Source organism: Periplaneta americana, chromosome 6, assembly GCF_040183065.1.
Source record: "Periplaneta americana isolate PAMFEO1 chromosome 6, P.americana_PAMFEO1_priV1, whole genome shotgun sequence".
NCBI classification, from domain to species: domain Eukaryota; kingdom Metazoa; phylum Arthropoda; class Insecta; order Blattodea; family Blattidae; genus Periplaneta; species Periplaneta americana.
The window spans coordinates 91,143,832-91,162,097 of NC_091122.1; the positions used below are offsets into that span (position 1 = coordinate 91,143,832).

The 18,266-nt window shown below is 35.9% G+C and overlaps 1 protein-coding gene across 1 annotated transcript in view; it reads left to right on the forward strand.

Annotated features, from left to right (window-relative positions):
• Positions 1-18,266, forward strand: part of LOC138701489 (NADH dehydrogenase [ubiquinone] 1 alpha subcomplex assembly factor 3) — a 45,476-nt gene that overhangs the window by 15,374 nt on the left and 11,836 nt on the right. Inside the window, exon 3 of the mRNA XM_069828405.1 lies at positions 13,531-13,675. Within this exon, the coding sequence (XP_069684506.1) occupies positions 13,531-13,675 (145 nt within the window). The remainder of the gene's footprint in view (positions 1-13,530; positions 13,676-18,266) is intronic.

The following is an 18,266-nucleotide window of genomic DNA, read 5'->3' on the forward strand; positions in this document are numbered from 1 at the left end:
TGGATTATCTAATTTCTTAGCCAGTTCAAGGGTTTGCTTTGCAGAATAGGTACAGAAATTGGCATGATCTTTGAAAGGACAAGAAGAATCCCCTCCCACAACAGTTAATTTATTTCTATGTAACCAGTTGTTTTCTGTTTCCTTTTTATGTCACCATTATTGACCACAAGCCACTCATTCATGATAAGGCCTGTATTTTTGAAAGTATTAAGTTACACCTGAGTTTTCCATTCCTAAATTTCAACATTATTTTCCATATGCTTTGTTTCTAATTTTCCTCTATAACTTTTACTTCATCATTTAATGATAGTGCAACATTTTTACGCAACTTTTTTTTAAATCACTAATACACTTGCGTTCTGCAGTATAAAGGGGTGAAGCATTGAACTTCTTTGAAGGGACGCGTCTGCCTAGTCAACAGAGTAATAAAATGTATGGCAATCAGGCCAACACATCCTCGCACCCTCAAAAATTTTGCAAAGAAAACTTGTTTTTATCTTAGTGACCTACATATTTCGCACATTCCTTGAAAGTACATACTGTTTCAAAATACAGTTTACATTAAAGTAGTGTGTCCAAAATATTATTTCCGTTTTGAACCGTAGCAGACAGTTTCCGTTTCTGCGTTGGACAGTTTCAGTTTTATTCAGAAAAAATTACACATAATACATACGAATTTTGCCAGGACCGATGAATTGTTCTGAAATAGACAGAATTCCGGATTCTTCAGGTTCTGATTTGAACAGGTTTCACTGTATTTCATAGTGAAAGGAACTATGAGTAGGCCAGTTCTATGGAACTTTCAGTATACCAGTACTTTTCTGTGTTACTCCCACTAGGAACATCTTTGAAGCCAAGACTGCTTTAGCAAGTTGAGAAGGAAGGAGAGATGTTCACACCAAGCGAGTTGATTCAGACAATAACGTTTGAGACTTACATTTTGGAGGTCCCATTTCAAATCCTGTCCCAGTCAGTTGGATTGGGGTTTTTCATGGTTTTCTTCAGTCACAAAGGCAAATGCCGGATTGAAAATTTACATAGTACCATGATTTATTACTGCCTCAATTACCAATATCATAATATAGATGCGCACAACAATAGAAACAGGCACTCAACAATAGTACGAGGGGGATCCAGGAAATAACGACCGTTTTGTTGTAATAATTAAAAAAATATATTTATTTGAAATAACAAAGTCTGGTACATAGCTGAAGCTTCCTTTATTCTCTACATAATCACCACCTACATTTAAACATTTGTCATATCTGTTCACTAGCTTTAGAATTCCCGTGTTATACTCCTCTTCTGCCAGTTCATTGAGCCAGGTGTTCACTGTCTTCTTCAACTCTTCATCACTTCCAAAACGCGTACCACCCAGAAAGTCTTTCAGCTTAGTGAAAAGGTGAAAATCGCTAGGAGCAAGGTCTGGACAATAGGGCGGATGATCAAAGATTTCCCAACCGAATTGATCCAGCAATTCTCGAGTTGAAGCAGCAGTGTGCGGGCGGGCGCTGTCGTGAAGAAGCACAACTCCTCTCGAAAGCATTCCTCGCCTCTTGTTTTGGATGGCTCGCCGTAGTTTTCGTAAAGTCTCACAGTAACGATTTGCATTAATCATAGTGCCTTTTGGCATGAAATCCAGCAAAAGAACACCTTTGCGATCCAAAAAGACAGTAGCCATGACTTTTTGTGTTGAGAGAGTCTGTTTGAATTTTCTCGGTTTCTTGGATGATGAGGGATGATGCCACTGACGTGATTGGCGCTTGGTCTCTGGGGTGTTGTGAGACACCCAGGTCTCATCACCAGTCACAATTTGATCAAGAAAGGCGTCTCCATCTGTGTGATATTGCATCAAGAATGTCAATGCTGACGCCATTCTCTGAGTTTTGTGTTGGTCACTCAGTTGGGGTGGAACCCATCGTGCACAGATTTTGTGGTAGCCAAGATGTTGCGACACAATTTCACCAAGCAAAGAACGAGAAATGTCAGGAAAGGCAATATGCAATTCGTCGAGTGATGTGCGCCTGTCTTGCAAGATTCTGTCATTCACGTTAGTCTTCAGTGATGAGTGATGGGCGTCCGGGTCGAGTTTCATCGTGGACATTTGTTTGCCCATTGTTGAACATTCCGCACCATTTTCTCACATTTCTTTCATTCATTACAGTATCACCATACACTTCTTTCAATTGCCGGTAAATTTCTGCAGGTTTCAAATGTCGGGCATTCAAAAATCGAATCACACTCCTCACCTCACAGTCGGCGGGATTATCAATCGCGTCGTTCATTTTGAAGTAACACAAAATGCACAATGGCGACTTGTTGCAACCAGTACTCACAACATTATGACAACACATGTTAAGGAAGCCAGTTGACCTTCAAACAAGGAAGGGGAGTCAGCTGTGCAGCGGGTATGCGCGAACGGTCGTTATTTCCTGGATCCCCCTCGTAAAAATGAAGAATTGATATATCCAAAGAATATCTTATACACACGACATGACCACAGATGTTAATTTTATAAAATACATGTTTAGAAAATGGTGTCCCCTATTTAATATTTTCCAGATTTGACATCTCTCTCATATTCCTTTGTCTGCTCGTCATCTTTCACTCTTATTTCTTTTCTTCACATGATATTTGCACAATTTACACGACTTTTCTATCCATATCGACATAATGGTTGAACTGGCTGCAATACGAGCTTATAACCTTCATTTTACTAACACATATTTACTACAAGTAACTTGACAGGGAAATGTTTGAAATCTATATATTGTATTACACAGGTACTTTTTCTGCTTACAATCCTTCAGACATAACAATTACTGTTCAGAGTGGACCATACCCAGCTATCCAATTGAAATTATTGCTCTTTACATCCATTTATCTACTCAGAAAAACGAGCCAACTCTTCCACAAGGAATTTGTAACTTGACATTGCACTGCATGGATCAAAAACTAATACTCAGTAAACAGATAATTTTATTCCGGTTGAGAACACAACAATCTATTCCATTGTTCTTACAGGTTATGAAATAGTCTACAGTATATCAACAAAATTGTTTAGATCAGTGGTTCTCAACCTTTGGTAAATTCTTTTTTCTAATAAGATGAGGGCCTGTTCCCAACATATTTCTCGTAAATACCTTTCCAGTTTTCTTTAAAGTTCATACATTTTACTAACATAAGTTAATAATTAAGTATGGTGTAATCTTAAGACTTAAAAGAGTATTAGTATACTATGAAAACAGTGTGACATGTTGACAAATAATTTAATTAGGCCTAATTATTATCAGTCACTGGATTAATGAAATTTTGTAGCATGTTGTAGTTTCCTCAAGCCAACTTTATTAATTAATTAATTAACTAATTATACATCTTGATTACACAACTTTTAACACTATATCACTTTGGAATATATAATTTATTTCTTTCACATGTTAAAACTAGGTTACCTTGTTGCCTAATGTGTTCTGAAATCCTCAACACACGACTCAATTTCAGAAGAGACACACTTTTTGACTCCACATTACACTACACAAACACACCCCCACAGGAAGAGCAATCAGAAGGCGCGAAAAAATTGACCACCAAGTTCTGAGGATAGCCTACAACAGACTGAAACTAGTCAACAAGGTAACCTAGTTTTAACACGTGAAAGAAATAAATTATATATTCCGAAATTAATGAGTGCTAATTTTCATTGACATATTATCTTTTTCTGTTCACCAAAAACTTGTAAAATTTATAATATTGATCACTGTATTATTAAAGTGATTTTATTTTAATATCTTGGTTTGAAAAATAAATTGCATTTGTAAGAATGATTATGCACAGTAACTCATCACAGAAGTCAGCTGAATAGGGGAAGCAGCAGAAGGATGTCAACATGTCAGCGAAACACTCATCACTAGACATCGGATGTTTAGGAAAATGCTTATTTTATTTGAATGTTCATATTTAAAGGCTTTTAGTAGATGAGCATGAATCATGAGAAATGAAGCATTCTGATGAAGTTAGATTTTGCCTTTTTTTTTTTTTTTTTTTGCCATTTACGCCTTTTTTGCTTGAATAAGTACTTTTTTGCCCTTCTTTGCTTTTATATGTACCTTTTGCCTTTTTTCTTTATATGACTACTCACTCAGCAATACTGCATTTATTTCTGCGTTCGAAAGTAAGGAAATTGCAGTTCTTATAATAGCCATAGAAAATGGATGTAAATGTTTCAAGAAAGGCCCATTTTTTATATTCAAAAGAAGTTCAGAAAGCAAATTCTAAAAGTATTGTGTATTTTGTTAATTAGGAATTGAAAACATTATATCCAAATGATGTTGAAGACCAATGAGTACTGTCATTGTTAACAGATGCAGTGACATTGTATGATTGCAGCAGGTCAACTTTTGAAGCCATTTTATCCCAATCTCAAAAAACCTGAAAGTTAGAATTTATAAACAGTTATATTACCCGTTGTTCTCTATGGTTGTGTAACTTGGACCTAAAGAAAATGATAGAAGATAACTTTAATGAAAGCAAAAAGTGTTAACACAGACATTATACCTGACATTCGTATATGGACATTATACTGATCTTGTTAAGCAATACTGTGCGACCAAATTAAATCTGTGTCTGGTGAGGGGAAGCCCATGGCGCTGCTAGGCAGCCAGTGGACCAGCACACTAAGAGAGGAATAGTGAGATGCAGGGGACATGCACTATAACATCGTAATTCACATTGCTTCCATGCACAGACTTAATTCAGAAGAGTAATATTTCGCAACCTTCCTTCACTTATGTATCACTGTGCAACCCATTTCCATAAACTTTACCCTTTCAAATTAGCAGAATGCTTATAATTGATAGGTTGTGAACAAACAGTGCACATATTTACAATCAAAACTCTATAAAGGTACAATGAATTCGAATTAATACGAGAGTCAATCCAAAATAAATGCACAACATTTTTTTAATTCAATTTTTATCCTACAGCTTTGCTATTTTTACAGAATGTAGATACATCCTTTAGGTACAATGTATCACTTTTCCACATAATCCCCGACCCTTTCAATTGGCTTAGAGCACTTTGGAACTAAGGGCTGTATACCCACACAATAAAAGTCTGGATCAACATTTTTGAGCCACTGTTTAGCAGCATTCACGATGGAGTCATCTTCAAATCCCATTCCACAAAGGGATTCCTTCTGTTTACCAAAGAGATTGTAATCGCATGGTGACATATCAGGGCTGTATGGTAGATGTTTCAATGTCCGTCCAAATTTTCTGACCTCGTCCATGATTTTGTGACTGACATGTGGCTGGATGTCGTCATGCAACAGCAAAATATCCTGCTTCTCCCGATGTCAAAATGATGGAGTCGAGTTTAAAGTTTCTTTTGAGTTGCCACATACACGTCAGAATTAATAGTAGTTCCTTGTGGCATGATGTCCACAAATAAGAGTCCTGAATCAAAAAAACAGTAGTCATAACTTTTCATTCTGAAGGCGTAGTTTTGAATTTTTTCTTTTTGGATGAGTTTGCATGGTACCACTGCATTGTTTGCCTTTTTGTCTCCTGTTCAAAATGGTGCAGCCATGTTTCATTTCCTGTTACATTTCTTGTAAGGAAGTCTTCTCCACCATTCTCATACTGTTTCAAAATGTAACTGTATACTGTTTTTTGGGTCTCTTTGTGGGCTTCTGTCACCATCTTCGGAACCCACCTGACACAAACCTTTTTCAACCTCAACTATTTTACTATTCTGCGTACACTCGCTACTCCTAATCCAGCTTTGAGTGATATTTCTTTCACTGTTACGCACATTGTCAGGAGTTTGTGCAGTGTGTTGCTGCGAGGAGAATCACGAATATTGGTGAGCCCTCTTTCACCAGATAATCTGCTTCCCCCTCAACTAATTGTACTGTGATCAACAGCGGCATCTCCATACACCTTTTTACCTCTTGTGAATGTTTCTTACTGTCTCGTTCTCATAACACAGGAACATTCTAACAGCATGTTGATTTTTACGAATGTCAAGCGCCATCTTGAAGGAGTGCTATGACGGTGCCACTCATGGGGATGGATTGAATTAAATTTGAATACAAGTATGGAGGATGCTTCTATGATCTCCATAAATTGCAAAGGTGTAGAACAGAAATTGAATTAAAGAAAATGTCGTGCATTTCTTTTGGAGTGACCCTTATACATTACAGATTACATAAGAAACTTCATCACATTAATACATTACACTTTTTACATTTAATTTATTAACAACTGAATAACTTTAATCTAGTATGTTTTGCAATTTAAATAATTTTTATATAACTCACAACAATATTTTGTTCACAACAAGTATTCAGTGTGCAATTCTTGAGCTTGTTTAAGATAAATGGTTTTATGAAATCAGGTTCACCTGATGTAATATTCAGATATAGTCTTGAATCTGAAATTGCAATCAGCTTACTATATGGTATTAGTTTTTGTAAAGCTATAAGAAGAGAAGACTATCTTCACCAGCTCTTTATTAGTAACTAGCAACATAAACTTTAACGCTTATCAGAAAGTTGTTCTTATTCTGTACTGATGTCTGACCAAAAATTAATTAACGAGCTTTCCTCTGAATTCAACTCTTAGAGTTGTAGGCCTATCAATTTGAAATTCGATCAACTTGGCCTTTTTCATTATTAATAATTTGGATGCAACTTCAGGTTTAGAAAAATATTTCTTGAAAGATGTTTTTAGTCCTTTTAAGTGTTCAGTTATTTTGTCAGAAAAAAAAATTATGCAGAATTTGAAATACCTCAGGTTAACCTTTCTTAATACATGTAGATGCAATTTTGTATTATCGAGCTATTCTGAAGATTGTTTATTTGTAGAAAAATATCTGATAAGTATGCGAGGGCCTGAAGCCAACACAGTTATTTAACTTCGAAGTAAATTGCAAAGAATGGGACCTCATGTCTAAGTTTGAACATCTGAGCACAAGTAAGCTGCCTTACTTCTATATGAAGGAGCAGTTTAGAATGAAGACTCATAATCTCTGTATACAATGTTTTGAAAATCTTTAAGTTTGTGAACTTTGATTTTAAATTAGCCATTTTAACAGCATTATCAAGAACAACTTTTAATTCACTAATTTAAATGCGAAGCTTTATCTGTGGATGCAGCAGTGACTCCAGGTTATATTAGTACCTTCATGACACAACCGCAAATATTGGAGTAAAATCCTGACACAGACTTGCCTCTATCAATGCACAGTCCACACTCCGTTACTTTCCTTTTAAATAAATCATTATCATTAAATACAGAGTAGAAAAGACTAAATACTGTCCTTTTGAGAGATGACACAGGAAAGTGAATTAAACATAAAAGTCTTAATATCATTGTTGTCTTTTGTAAACGAATTTTGAGGAAAGTTACGTTTTTAGTTGAATTTTGGAATGTACATTGCAGGAAATCGGGAGATGGAGAAGTGATGTTGGGGGGGATTTTGTACAGCAAATACCAAATACCAGTAAATGTGTCCTTTACTGGTTGCGTAGCATTGATGGTTTACCATAATTTCATTGAAGATCGATAACAAAGTGTGTGACAGGAAGACATGGCAACCACGCACTCAGTGATGGTAGAAGCAAAATCATAGTGAAAAGGAGGAAATGTACAGCCACAGTGTCCCTGTAGGACAAGTTAGACTACTGAACCTTTTATGCAGTTACATACATAATTTTGCGACTCAACCATTACTGTTACGTGAACATGTGTTTCAGTATTACCATATTATATTTGTTTTTATTTGTGTAAATACCTAAAAAAACCGTTCACAAACAGCCACATTGATACTAAACTTATGTTTAATTCCTCTCCCTGATTCATCTCTCAAAAGGACTCTGTTTAGTCCCGTTCTACCTGATATATCCTCATCTCTTGTGTGCTCTGACAGAGGATGACAAAGGAAAAAGTTTTCTTCAACTTTGTTGTCTTTCAGATATCTTGCAATAACAACAGAACAGCGTAATTAGTAACATCTGTGCTTTCATTAACTTGAATAGTAATGATGAATATATTATTTTTAATGCTATTCCTGTTGTCTCAAAATTATCAGACATATTCTGAATTATTTGAGATAATGTATTGCTCGAAATACGTTTCTGCACATGTTGTATTCCAAGCATTTGCAGACTGGCATCTTTTATACAAAGAGAAATTAAATTCTCAGGTGTAATATGATTCTTACCACATCTAGCAATATGATAACTAATACAAGAGGAGGCTTGAACAGCATTTTCATCATCTTTGTTAGCTGGTGATTAGTATGATATCATATTCTGATGTTCTACTAGGAGTTGAAAACACTGCATTCCTTGTTTGTGTAACTGGCATGTTTTGTTGTAAATACTACAAGAGTGAAGATGAGCTAATGCTGTCGGATAATTCTTTTCCACATATTACATACTAGGGCATAGGAGAATCCTCAACTTCTATATACGAAAACCCATACTTCATGTGTTAATCACAATACTTTCTCTTTTACCTGTTCGAAGAACTGAAGACTGTGCCTTTTCATTGTTATTTACGAAAGTGTTAGATGTGTCTTGAGAAATAATTCTTGGTGATAGATCACTTTTCACATTATGCTTTTCTTTCTGTGCAGTTTTCAGCTGCTGACAATATTCAAATTAAAAAATCACTTTAAAACTTAACTTAAAACTATGACAAAAATACCGAATTTGCAGAAGAACTCACTCAATGAACACTGCTCATTGAATTGATTGCTTATACTGGGTATACACAGAGTGATTTAAAAGTCGCGCGACATAGGACATCTCCGTTATTGGTGTAAGTACAAAAAATAGTTTCAAATAAATGTTTTAGATATTGGTACGTGTAGTTCATGTGCAAAATTTAAAGAAAGTCGTAAGAAAATTGCAATAAACATGTTCGTGTTTCAAGTAAAGTATCAGTTTGGTTAGGGAAAATGCATCCAAAATTGAGGTGTCACATCCCTGGAGCGTACGAAACTTAAACTAAAAATGTGGTTTGGGTCATGCACCTTAATTAATAAATTGTGTTTTTTGTGTAGACAGGTGAGTAAGTGCTAGTTTCACCAGTGAACTGGGTAGCAACAGACAATGTACACAATTCCTGAGAGGGTGGAAATGGTTCTCATCCATGTGGGAGGCCTGAGTCTACGGGAAGCAGCAGAAGAATATCACAGACGGCATCCAGATCAACTACCCCACATCACGGAAGCATTGATCGTTTACTGGAACATTTCAAGATAAGCAGGCAGTATCCACGACAAAAAATGTTCAGGGTGGTCTCGTACAGCAACAGAGGATGAAAACGCAGCTAGTGTACTAGCTAAGCTGGTAGTCAGTCCATCACGGTCAACCAGGGAAGTGGCACAAGAATGTGACCCCAGTCAAGCGCCCGTGTCCAGGATACTATCTGTCAATAATTTCCATTCCTATCATATGCACTTTGTGCAGGAACTGCATCGGGATGACACAGATATGCGGGTGCAGTTTTGTGAGTGGTTTCTTGAACGACGAATGTACCAGCCAAACCTTGAAGCTGATATTTGTTAGAGCGATGAGGCCTGTTTCCATTTGAATGGAACAGTGAATCGACATAACGCTGTGTACTGGGCAACCGAGAATCCCCACATAGCTGTAGAGGCTCATAATCAGTTTGACCCAAGATTAAATGTGGTGTGGCATACATGGGGATGTTGTCATCGGTCCCGTGTTTCTGAACAACAGCTCACTGCTCCACTGTACAGATAGCATCTCGAGGCTACACTGCTGCCCTACTTGGATGATCTGTCCCTAGAAAGAAGACGTGAGTTTTTCTTTCAGCAGGATGAAACACCACCACATTTCAGATTCACAGTCCGCGAATTGCTGAATGAAGTTATCCATGGGTGTTGGATCAGTCGCAGGGATCCAGTGAAATGGACGCCTAAGTCATCAGATTTAAAGCCACTTGACTTTTTTCTCTGGGGACATCTCAAGTCTGTAGTTTACAGCAACAGGCCAGAAAATTGGATGAACTACAGGAAAATATCAGGAGAGAATGTGCACAAATAACACCTGCAGTGTTACGTAATGTGCGGAGCAGTTACCTCAACCGTGTATGGATGTGCCTTCAACAAAATGGCCATTAATTTGAACACTTACTCCATTAGTGTGCATGTGGAACAATTACACAGGTCGTGAAAGTTCAAGCGCTAAAATATTTCAGTTTGCCATTGTGACTCTCAACTTACTCACCTGTTATCACAAAAAAATACAAATTATTAATTACGGCACACAACCCAAACCACATTTCTAATTTAAGTTTTGTACCCTCCAGAAATGTGACACCTAAGTTTTGGATGCGTTTTCCTCAACGAAACTGGTACTTTACTTGAAACACGATCATGTTTGTTGCAATTTTCTCAAAAATGGATCTTACGATTTTCTTTAAATTTTGCATATGAACTACACATATCAATATCTAAAACATTTATTTGAAACTATTTTTTGTACTTACATTACACTAGTCTGCGATGAAATTCCTGCCTCCAAAGTTTTAATGTTTTTAGGGTATTTTTAGCATGCTGAAATCAAATTCAAAGCCAAAAAGTTTCTATCACGTACCATTTTTTTGTTATTTTAATTTTCTTATAATATATTACAATTTATAGCGTAATTATTTAAAATGTAATACTTTAATATATGTAGGTTTAGTATGTTAGGATATGAAAACCAAATGTATTCAACATATTTTAAGGTGTTTATACTGAACACCAAGGACACTGGATGTTTGTTAGCAGATAGGGGGTGCAAGCACATAAGGACGTTAGGGTGAAATAACGTGCAGCCTTGTCATTATTTTTATTTGTGAAAGATAGAAATGTCAGCCACTCCTTGGGGAGAGACTGAACTCAACTCGTCTAGTTTCTTTCACATTTCATTAGTCTGCATTTCATCTGGAAACGAAACGAAATCAATTTGAAGCTTTATCGTGGAGTAGAATGTTGAAAGTTTTTAGTTCAGTAAGAAAGTATTTACCATGTCGCAGCGAGGATGTCTAAATAATCCAGACCACTTTTGTTGTATAACTTATGTAGTATATACACATTGCCTAAGCAGAGGTGTAATATTACAGATTTTGTGAAAAAGTCATACCATGCCTATTTTGGAATCAAACTTGGAGACCAAAGTAAAGCTTGGGCACCACACAAAGTATGTAGAGTATGCACTGAAGAACTTCGTCATTTGATCAATTGGAGAAGACCATTGCTATCTTTTGGAGTACCTATGGTTTGGAGAGAGCAGTCGAGCCATAGTAATGACTGTTACTTCTGTTCGTGTGATGTGAAGGGGTACGATTCTAAACATAAAAATCAAATCGTGTATTCAGTTGTTCGGTCAGCCATTTTACCTGTGCCTAGTGTACCAATTCCTGAGCGACCAGAAAATTTTTAACAAAGATCATTCTATTGGTATTGACAACGTGAAATAGGTTTTAAATACTTTTTCTCCGAAGATGATAATCTTGAAACCTATATTGCAGTAATGTGAAAGAATTTATGCTAAAACTTGGACTTCCAAACTATGACCTAAGTGAATGGAGACTGTTCATGGATGCTTCCAAGCGAAGTTTAAAGGATTTCCTCCTTCATAACGGTTTGGTTCAGTGCCCGTTGCCTATTCAGTGATCTTCAAAAAATCATACACAAATTTGCAACTGCTGTTATTCCGACTAGACTATAGGAACACAACTGGCAAGTTTGTGATGATTTCAAAGTTTTTACTATGTTGCTGGGTCAACAATCTGGTTTTACCAAATTTCCATGCATTCTTTGCCTGTGGGAGAGTAGGGCACGAGTTGCTCACTGGACTATGAAAGACTGGTCACCTCGACAAAATCTGGAAGTCGGTTGTAAGAATGTTGTGCGCCAAAGCCTTGTGAGTTTTTCTAAAGTTGTGCTGCCATCTCTCCACATCAAGCTTGGCTTAATGAAACAGCTTGTAAAAGCTTTAAATAAGGAAGGAAGCTGTTTTAAGTACATATGTACATATATGTATGATTTTTCAGCTAAGAGTAAGATGAACGATTTCACAAGGATCTGCAGGAGTTCGAAAGGAGGTACCAGGGACGCGGGAGCATCAGTATGCTTGGTGATTATTGTTGGATGTTAAAGCATGAAATATCTGAAGAGATAAAAGAAAGAGGAACAGGAGGACTTTCTCAACTAAGAAGCAAATGGTGTAATTTTTGTGTGATACATTGTGCTAATTTAAACATCCAATAGTGAAGTAAACAAGACAAAACAAAGCAAAAACACTCTAGTGACATGTATGAACAACCATACACATAATTTAGAAAGTTGTGTATTTTAAATATTGTTTTTGAATTTGAAATAAAAAATTGAAATGAAAAAGTTTGTGATGAAATTCACGTAATTATACAATACATTTAAAGTGATTTTGCAAAAAAACCTGACGTGATAGAAGCAAACGGATTGAAAATTCGGATTCAGCACATCGACATTATATAAAATCACATTACTTAGTTTAGGCAACAAACACAAAGTTGAAATTCGCAGGCTAGTGTTATTAATGGAGATGTCCTATGTCGCGCGACTTTTGAATCACTCTGTATAATGGTACCATTGTAACAGCACTGGAATGTTGGTGAATCAGTAGAGTGTACAAAGGGGCGTGCCACCGAGTATGTGTGCTGCTGTGGCATGTTCACAACACTGTTAAAGGAGAGACTTTCCACCATCCTCAAGAATAACAAAACGAAGGTACATGGACTTTTCTCCAGGTTAAATAACAAAGAAAGCCCAGACTACCACTCACCAAACACTGAACTAATTTTAGAACTTTTGGCTTATATTTTGTCTTACACTGTTGCCATATCTATCTTTTCCCGACATTAGTCAAATTTTTTTACATACCCATAAACATCCTCGCACATACCTCTGGCTGGGAATCAGTGTCAGCCAACAGTGAACAGCTAAGAGCCCCTATAAAACCATTCAGTGAAGTATTATGTCTCCAAAACCAGACTGTCTCAGTTCCTGGCTTTCCCACAGAAAAATGGCTTATGAATTCATGCATGGTCCACATTTTCCACTAACTTTCCTGTTTGGGCCATTGGAGGGAATTATTCAATGTACACTGAAGTACCATTATTTGATGGGTTCTTCCAAAAATGAGTCCATTACTTTCAACTTTGTACACGTCAAAGTATAACAACATTGTAAAAATCATAGATTAGGAATTAGCCAGAATCTTAATTTAATTCTTGATGTACTATCATACTACAGATATATTCCAGGTAGTGTCATTGAAAATTTTGCGTTTTTCATTTCGCTGCTACATTGCCATCACTACTAACACCGCCAACCCACCTCTGCCAATACTGTTGAATAACAGCATGAATCTTAGAAGACTGTTTAAAGAATAACCATTTACCACTTACAAGCACATTAGAAGTTGCATTTTGACTGCTTTGTGCTGATGCAAATAATGTTTTGTTACAGGTTGGGTTTCGTCTGAATAATGGTATGTATGTGCTGGGACCAATGGCCATATTTCCTCGCACAGTTTTAAGCTGGAATGTAAGAGATGAAACCTCAATTAATGAAGATTCTCTGTCTCTCTTTTGCATGTTGGAGCCAAAAATAGGTAATATATATATAGCAATCAGTTATTCTTATTACATATTTAGTCTGAACCGAACATTTTTTTTTCAACTCATGTTTTTATTGTCCACAATTGAAGAGTCCACTGCAAGAATGATGGATGTCACTTTCTTGTCGAAAATGAACCAAGACTGTCTATGCATAGCTTAAGACATATAGAATGTACACAAAGAGTTATATAGCATTAACACTGATAGTCATTGTCCAGTAATGATCGGAAAATCACAGTTAAGCTTTGAGCGCTAAAAACATTTTTTTAAGTTGTCTGGAAACGTTTTCGTTGTTGTAGAAGCAGTATAATTATTCATGAGATGTCATTTAAATACACACTGTTATCGGTACCTGTTTTTTTTTTTAATGAAAGTCTGCAATTTTCTTCTTGTTCCTGAAGCACCGACAATATTATCTTGTTTCATTTTAGAATATTAGCCAATGTAGTTGTGGCTCTAGAAACTAGCATACTTGTGGAATGTTCGCAATCACACACTGTAAAGTCACCACTATTACCAACACTTTCACATTGTTCACGTATTAATGTTTTTAAGAGACACCTTTGATTTGTTGCATTAATGAAGTCGCTCTCATATTTGTCTGAAATTAACCCGGTATGTCCCAGAATAATTTTTATTTTGAATGGGATATTTTTTGTTACAGATCAGCTTGGGGGAACATAAGAAATATAAAAATGGTCTTCATTTAACTTGAAAAAATGGTCTTCATTTAACTTGAGGTTGGGTCGTTGGGCAGGGAGAGCTTGTTGCCATATGGCAACGCTGGGTTATACAGGGGAAGAAAAAAGTAGTGAAATAAATATGATTCATATTCACTATTTATTAAATTTGTACGTAATCCAAGAATTGTTTATGGAAATTTAATATATTTTATGTTACATTACAGAGTGTAGTTAACACGACAGAAATTTATATCGACAAATTATAACATCATAATTATAATCCATGACAAGCATATTTTGCACATTATCTGTAACGTAACTGTCAAATGTAGATATTTATTCCTTGGTGTGATAAGTTTTGAAGCATTTGAGGCACAGTCCTATGTCACATTTTGTGCACTTTGTTCGACCAATAGTGGAGCAGGTTTCACCAGCGCATCGTCTTTTCTTATCAGTTGGTGCTGGCCAGTGGTTTACATCATCATATCGCAAAGTCTCATAGGCATTTCCTTCAAATTTCCCTTTGCGTGTCTGTCCTGGTCCTGCTGGCCTTTCTCCGTAGTAATTGCAGTAATAAATTGCAATTTGCCGTCTAAATTCTAGTTGTGACATTGTAGGCTCATCTACTCTTTGTAGTTGCCATGCATTCTGCACACAAACGTCAATGAGCTAGGTGAAAATGCAACTCCACCATTTGTTTCCACGGTTTCCTACACAGTACAGGTTTATAGATTTGTTGTATCTTCAACTTTGGTAGTGAGATTTGTTGTATCTTCAATTTTGGTAGTGTATTTCGCTTTCTAACATATGAATATGACCAGCCTCATGGTCTAGTGGACAGAGCTTCCGAACTATAGTTCATGAGGTCCCGGGTTCGATTCCCGGTTAGAGCACAGGAATTTTTCCTTAAAGGGGATTATTCCTGTGTTCGTCCATGGTCTGGAATTTAGGTTAAGTTTAGATTTAAGACCTCTCCTGGCACCACATTATCATAATCATCCTATCACATCATCGGGGTAATGTAACTCCACCTTCCAGGCGCCCCAACCTCAGAAGTGGGTTACAATTAAGCCATGGCCAGGAGAGAAGACCAGAAATGTCGAAAAGACAACCTGGTGGCTGGATAAAAAAAAAATATATTTCTTACATATGTGTTTGTTCGTGTTTATACAGAATGAACCAAATTTTTCGTAACTCTGTATTTTAAGATTCATTTTGAACTGTCTGTACTAGATAACTTTTTGTGACTAAATACTATTCTCAAATGGATCTTAAGCTTGTGAACATATTAATTGCAATATGAATAATAGGCCTTTGAGATTTATAAACACGAAATTCTATAATTAAGTAACTATATAGAATATGGTTTCTGTTGGAAATATATATCTAAGGACTACTTTGCTAGGAAAAAGTTCGTGATTATGAGTGTTGCATTATTAATTTCTCGAGATTTTTTTTTAATTTACTATCTGAATCTTACTCACTGTTGGATAGTAAAAAAGAGAGAGAAAGACAAATTTAAGAGTCACATTAGAAAAATATCTAAATTGTACTTTACAAATGAAGTTAGCATTTGGAAGCACAGTAATGTAAGAATAATGTACTGTTATATAAGCATAAAATAATGTATTATTATGATGTACCGAAGTACATATGATATTTCCGTGCAGGAATTCTGCATTATCTTCAGTACATCATAATATGATATGCGTAAGTAATCACTAGTGATTCAAGACTGCGCTAATCCCATCCGATTCCGGCCACTTAGTCACTGTAATGAGTGTACCTCTGTACATAGTGCGTTGGACATTGTGCTAATGTCACATATTGTGACACAGAACATGAGGGTAGGCAACCAAAGGGAAAACTGAGAGGTAGAACTTAAACTGAGGGGATTTGATCTGGCATCAAAACTGGAATTCGGTGTGGCTTAGTGAATAAAGCATCAGCGCGTAGAGCTGAAAATCCAGGTTCGAATCCTGGTGCCGGAGAGAATTTTTCTCTATTCTAGCCATTCTTCATCATAAAATAACGTGTTTATACTCTGCTAGTTAAATTAACTTAAATTCTTCAATTCAGTAGCCTATAAACAATACTAACTACGAAATGTATAGCCCTTGGTAATTATAAAAAAACCTTTTCTGTGATGTTTTGAAACATCTATACTTTGTACTCACAAATTATAATTAGATTGTATGGAGAAATTATTGCAGAAGTTGCAATTTTCCATTCTAATGTGGAAATAACATCGTGGACTTATTGGAAAAAGTTGGTACGTCTCATTGCTTTTCTATGTAGTTAACGAACTTCTTCCAATAAGCCCAAGATATACGAATAACAGAACTGTTTATGAATACGGTTACAATGCATACTTTACATTCGCATTTGTGCTATTTTTCATTTTCTTGTCTCCCAAGTGGCATCTTTATGATTTTTCCATCTGTAATTTCGTGCTCATATTCTGTCTGTCTAGCATGTATTGTGTACGTATTTGAATTCGATATGAACTCAATAGTTGTGGTTGTATTTTTTTAGGAAAAGTTAAAATAACAACTCTGACATTTCTTCTTTTCAATGTTGCATTTAATTTCTCTTCAGCGTAAACTTCCTTCCTTGCTAGTTTTTAAAAATTGTTTGTTTTTTTCGTTCGAAAATCTTAATTTAAGACTGCATGTGCACAACTATATAATAATAATATCGAAAGAAGAGATTTGACAGTTTTATGATTGTTTACAGTTCCTTGACATTCTGTAGTATATGGGGGTTAGGAAGTTCTGTCACTATGGGAACAGTCGTAATTTCCATGGAAATATCTATCCATCACGTTTTTGCATTAATATCAAAGCTTAATCGGCAGAAAAGGGAATGTGACTTGTTTGAAGACAGTATTTGATGAAGTCGCCAGTTGATACTTTGTAGCTGAGGTAAACACTTTTGAAAATAACACTGTAGTATAATGTAATTTCTTAGAAAAATTTAACATTTGAGCTTTTTCTTTCTTTTCTTTTCTTTGACAAACATGGTAAATGTTAAAAAATATATACACGTCATTTTATTGGTGTTCTTATGCTTGTAGTCTTGACTTCTTTAAATTTCTAAGAGAAAAATACTTTCTGTACTTCCACAAAGACCAAGACAACACATTATATTATACTACGGGAATGTTTCTCAAACTTTTTAGTCTCCCACATTTGGAATTTTAAAAATTTAACTTGTTATTAATGATGCTCATAAATATTTCAGTTTTATTGTTAATTAAAAGCACTCAGCAGTTACTTACTCTGGTTTGTCTTTCAATGCTGTGTTTATAATAAGATCTCTCAAAGCAATGGCACTTATTGTCTCATAAAAATAAAATGGCGTATTGTACATAGAGAATGTCTTTCATTTTCGTCATATGTCTACAAAATTTCTACCTGAATTTATTTTTTAAACTGTTTCCTTGGTAATAATGTCTGGTTTTTATTTGTATGAAAATTATGCCTGTGGCAGTTTTTTTTAACTAAAATTCTACTTCAAATTATGCTTTCTTAGCTGCTATGGTCCACATTTATGGAGTAACGGTTAGCACGTCTGGCTGTGAAACCAGGTGGCTCGGGTTCGATTCCCAGTCAGGACAAGTTACCTGGTTGAGATTTTTTCCGGGGTTTTCCCTCAACCCAATATGAGCAAATGCTGGGTAACTTTCGGTGCTGGTCCCCAGACTCATTTCACCGGCATTATCATCTTCATCTCATGCAGATGCTAAATAACCTAAAATCGTAACATCGTAAAATAACCTAAAATAAAAAAAAATAGCTGCTATGAGTGCATGCGTCACAGTTCAGAAACCAATGTTTATTAATACTGTCCTGGCTATAAATACTTTTATCCATACCTTCTCATCAGAAAGACAGAGTTC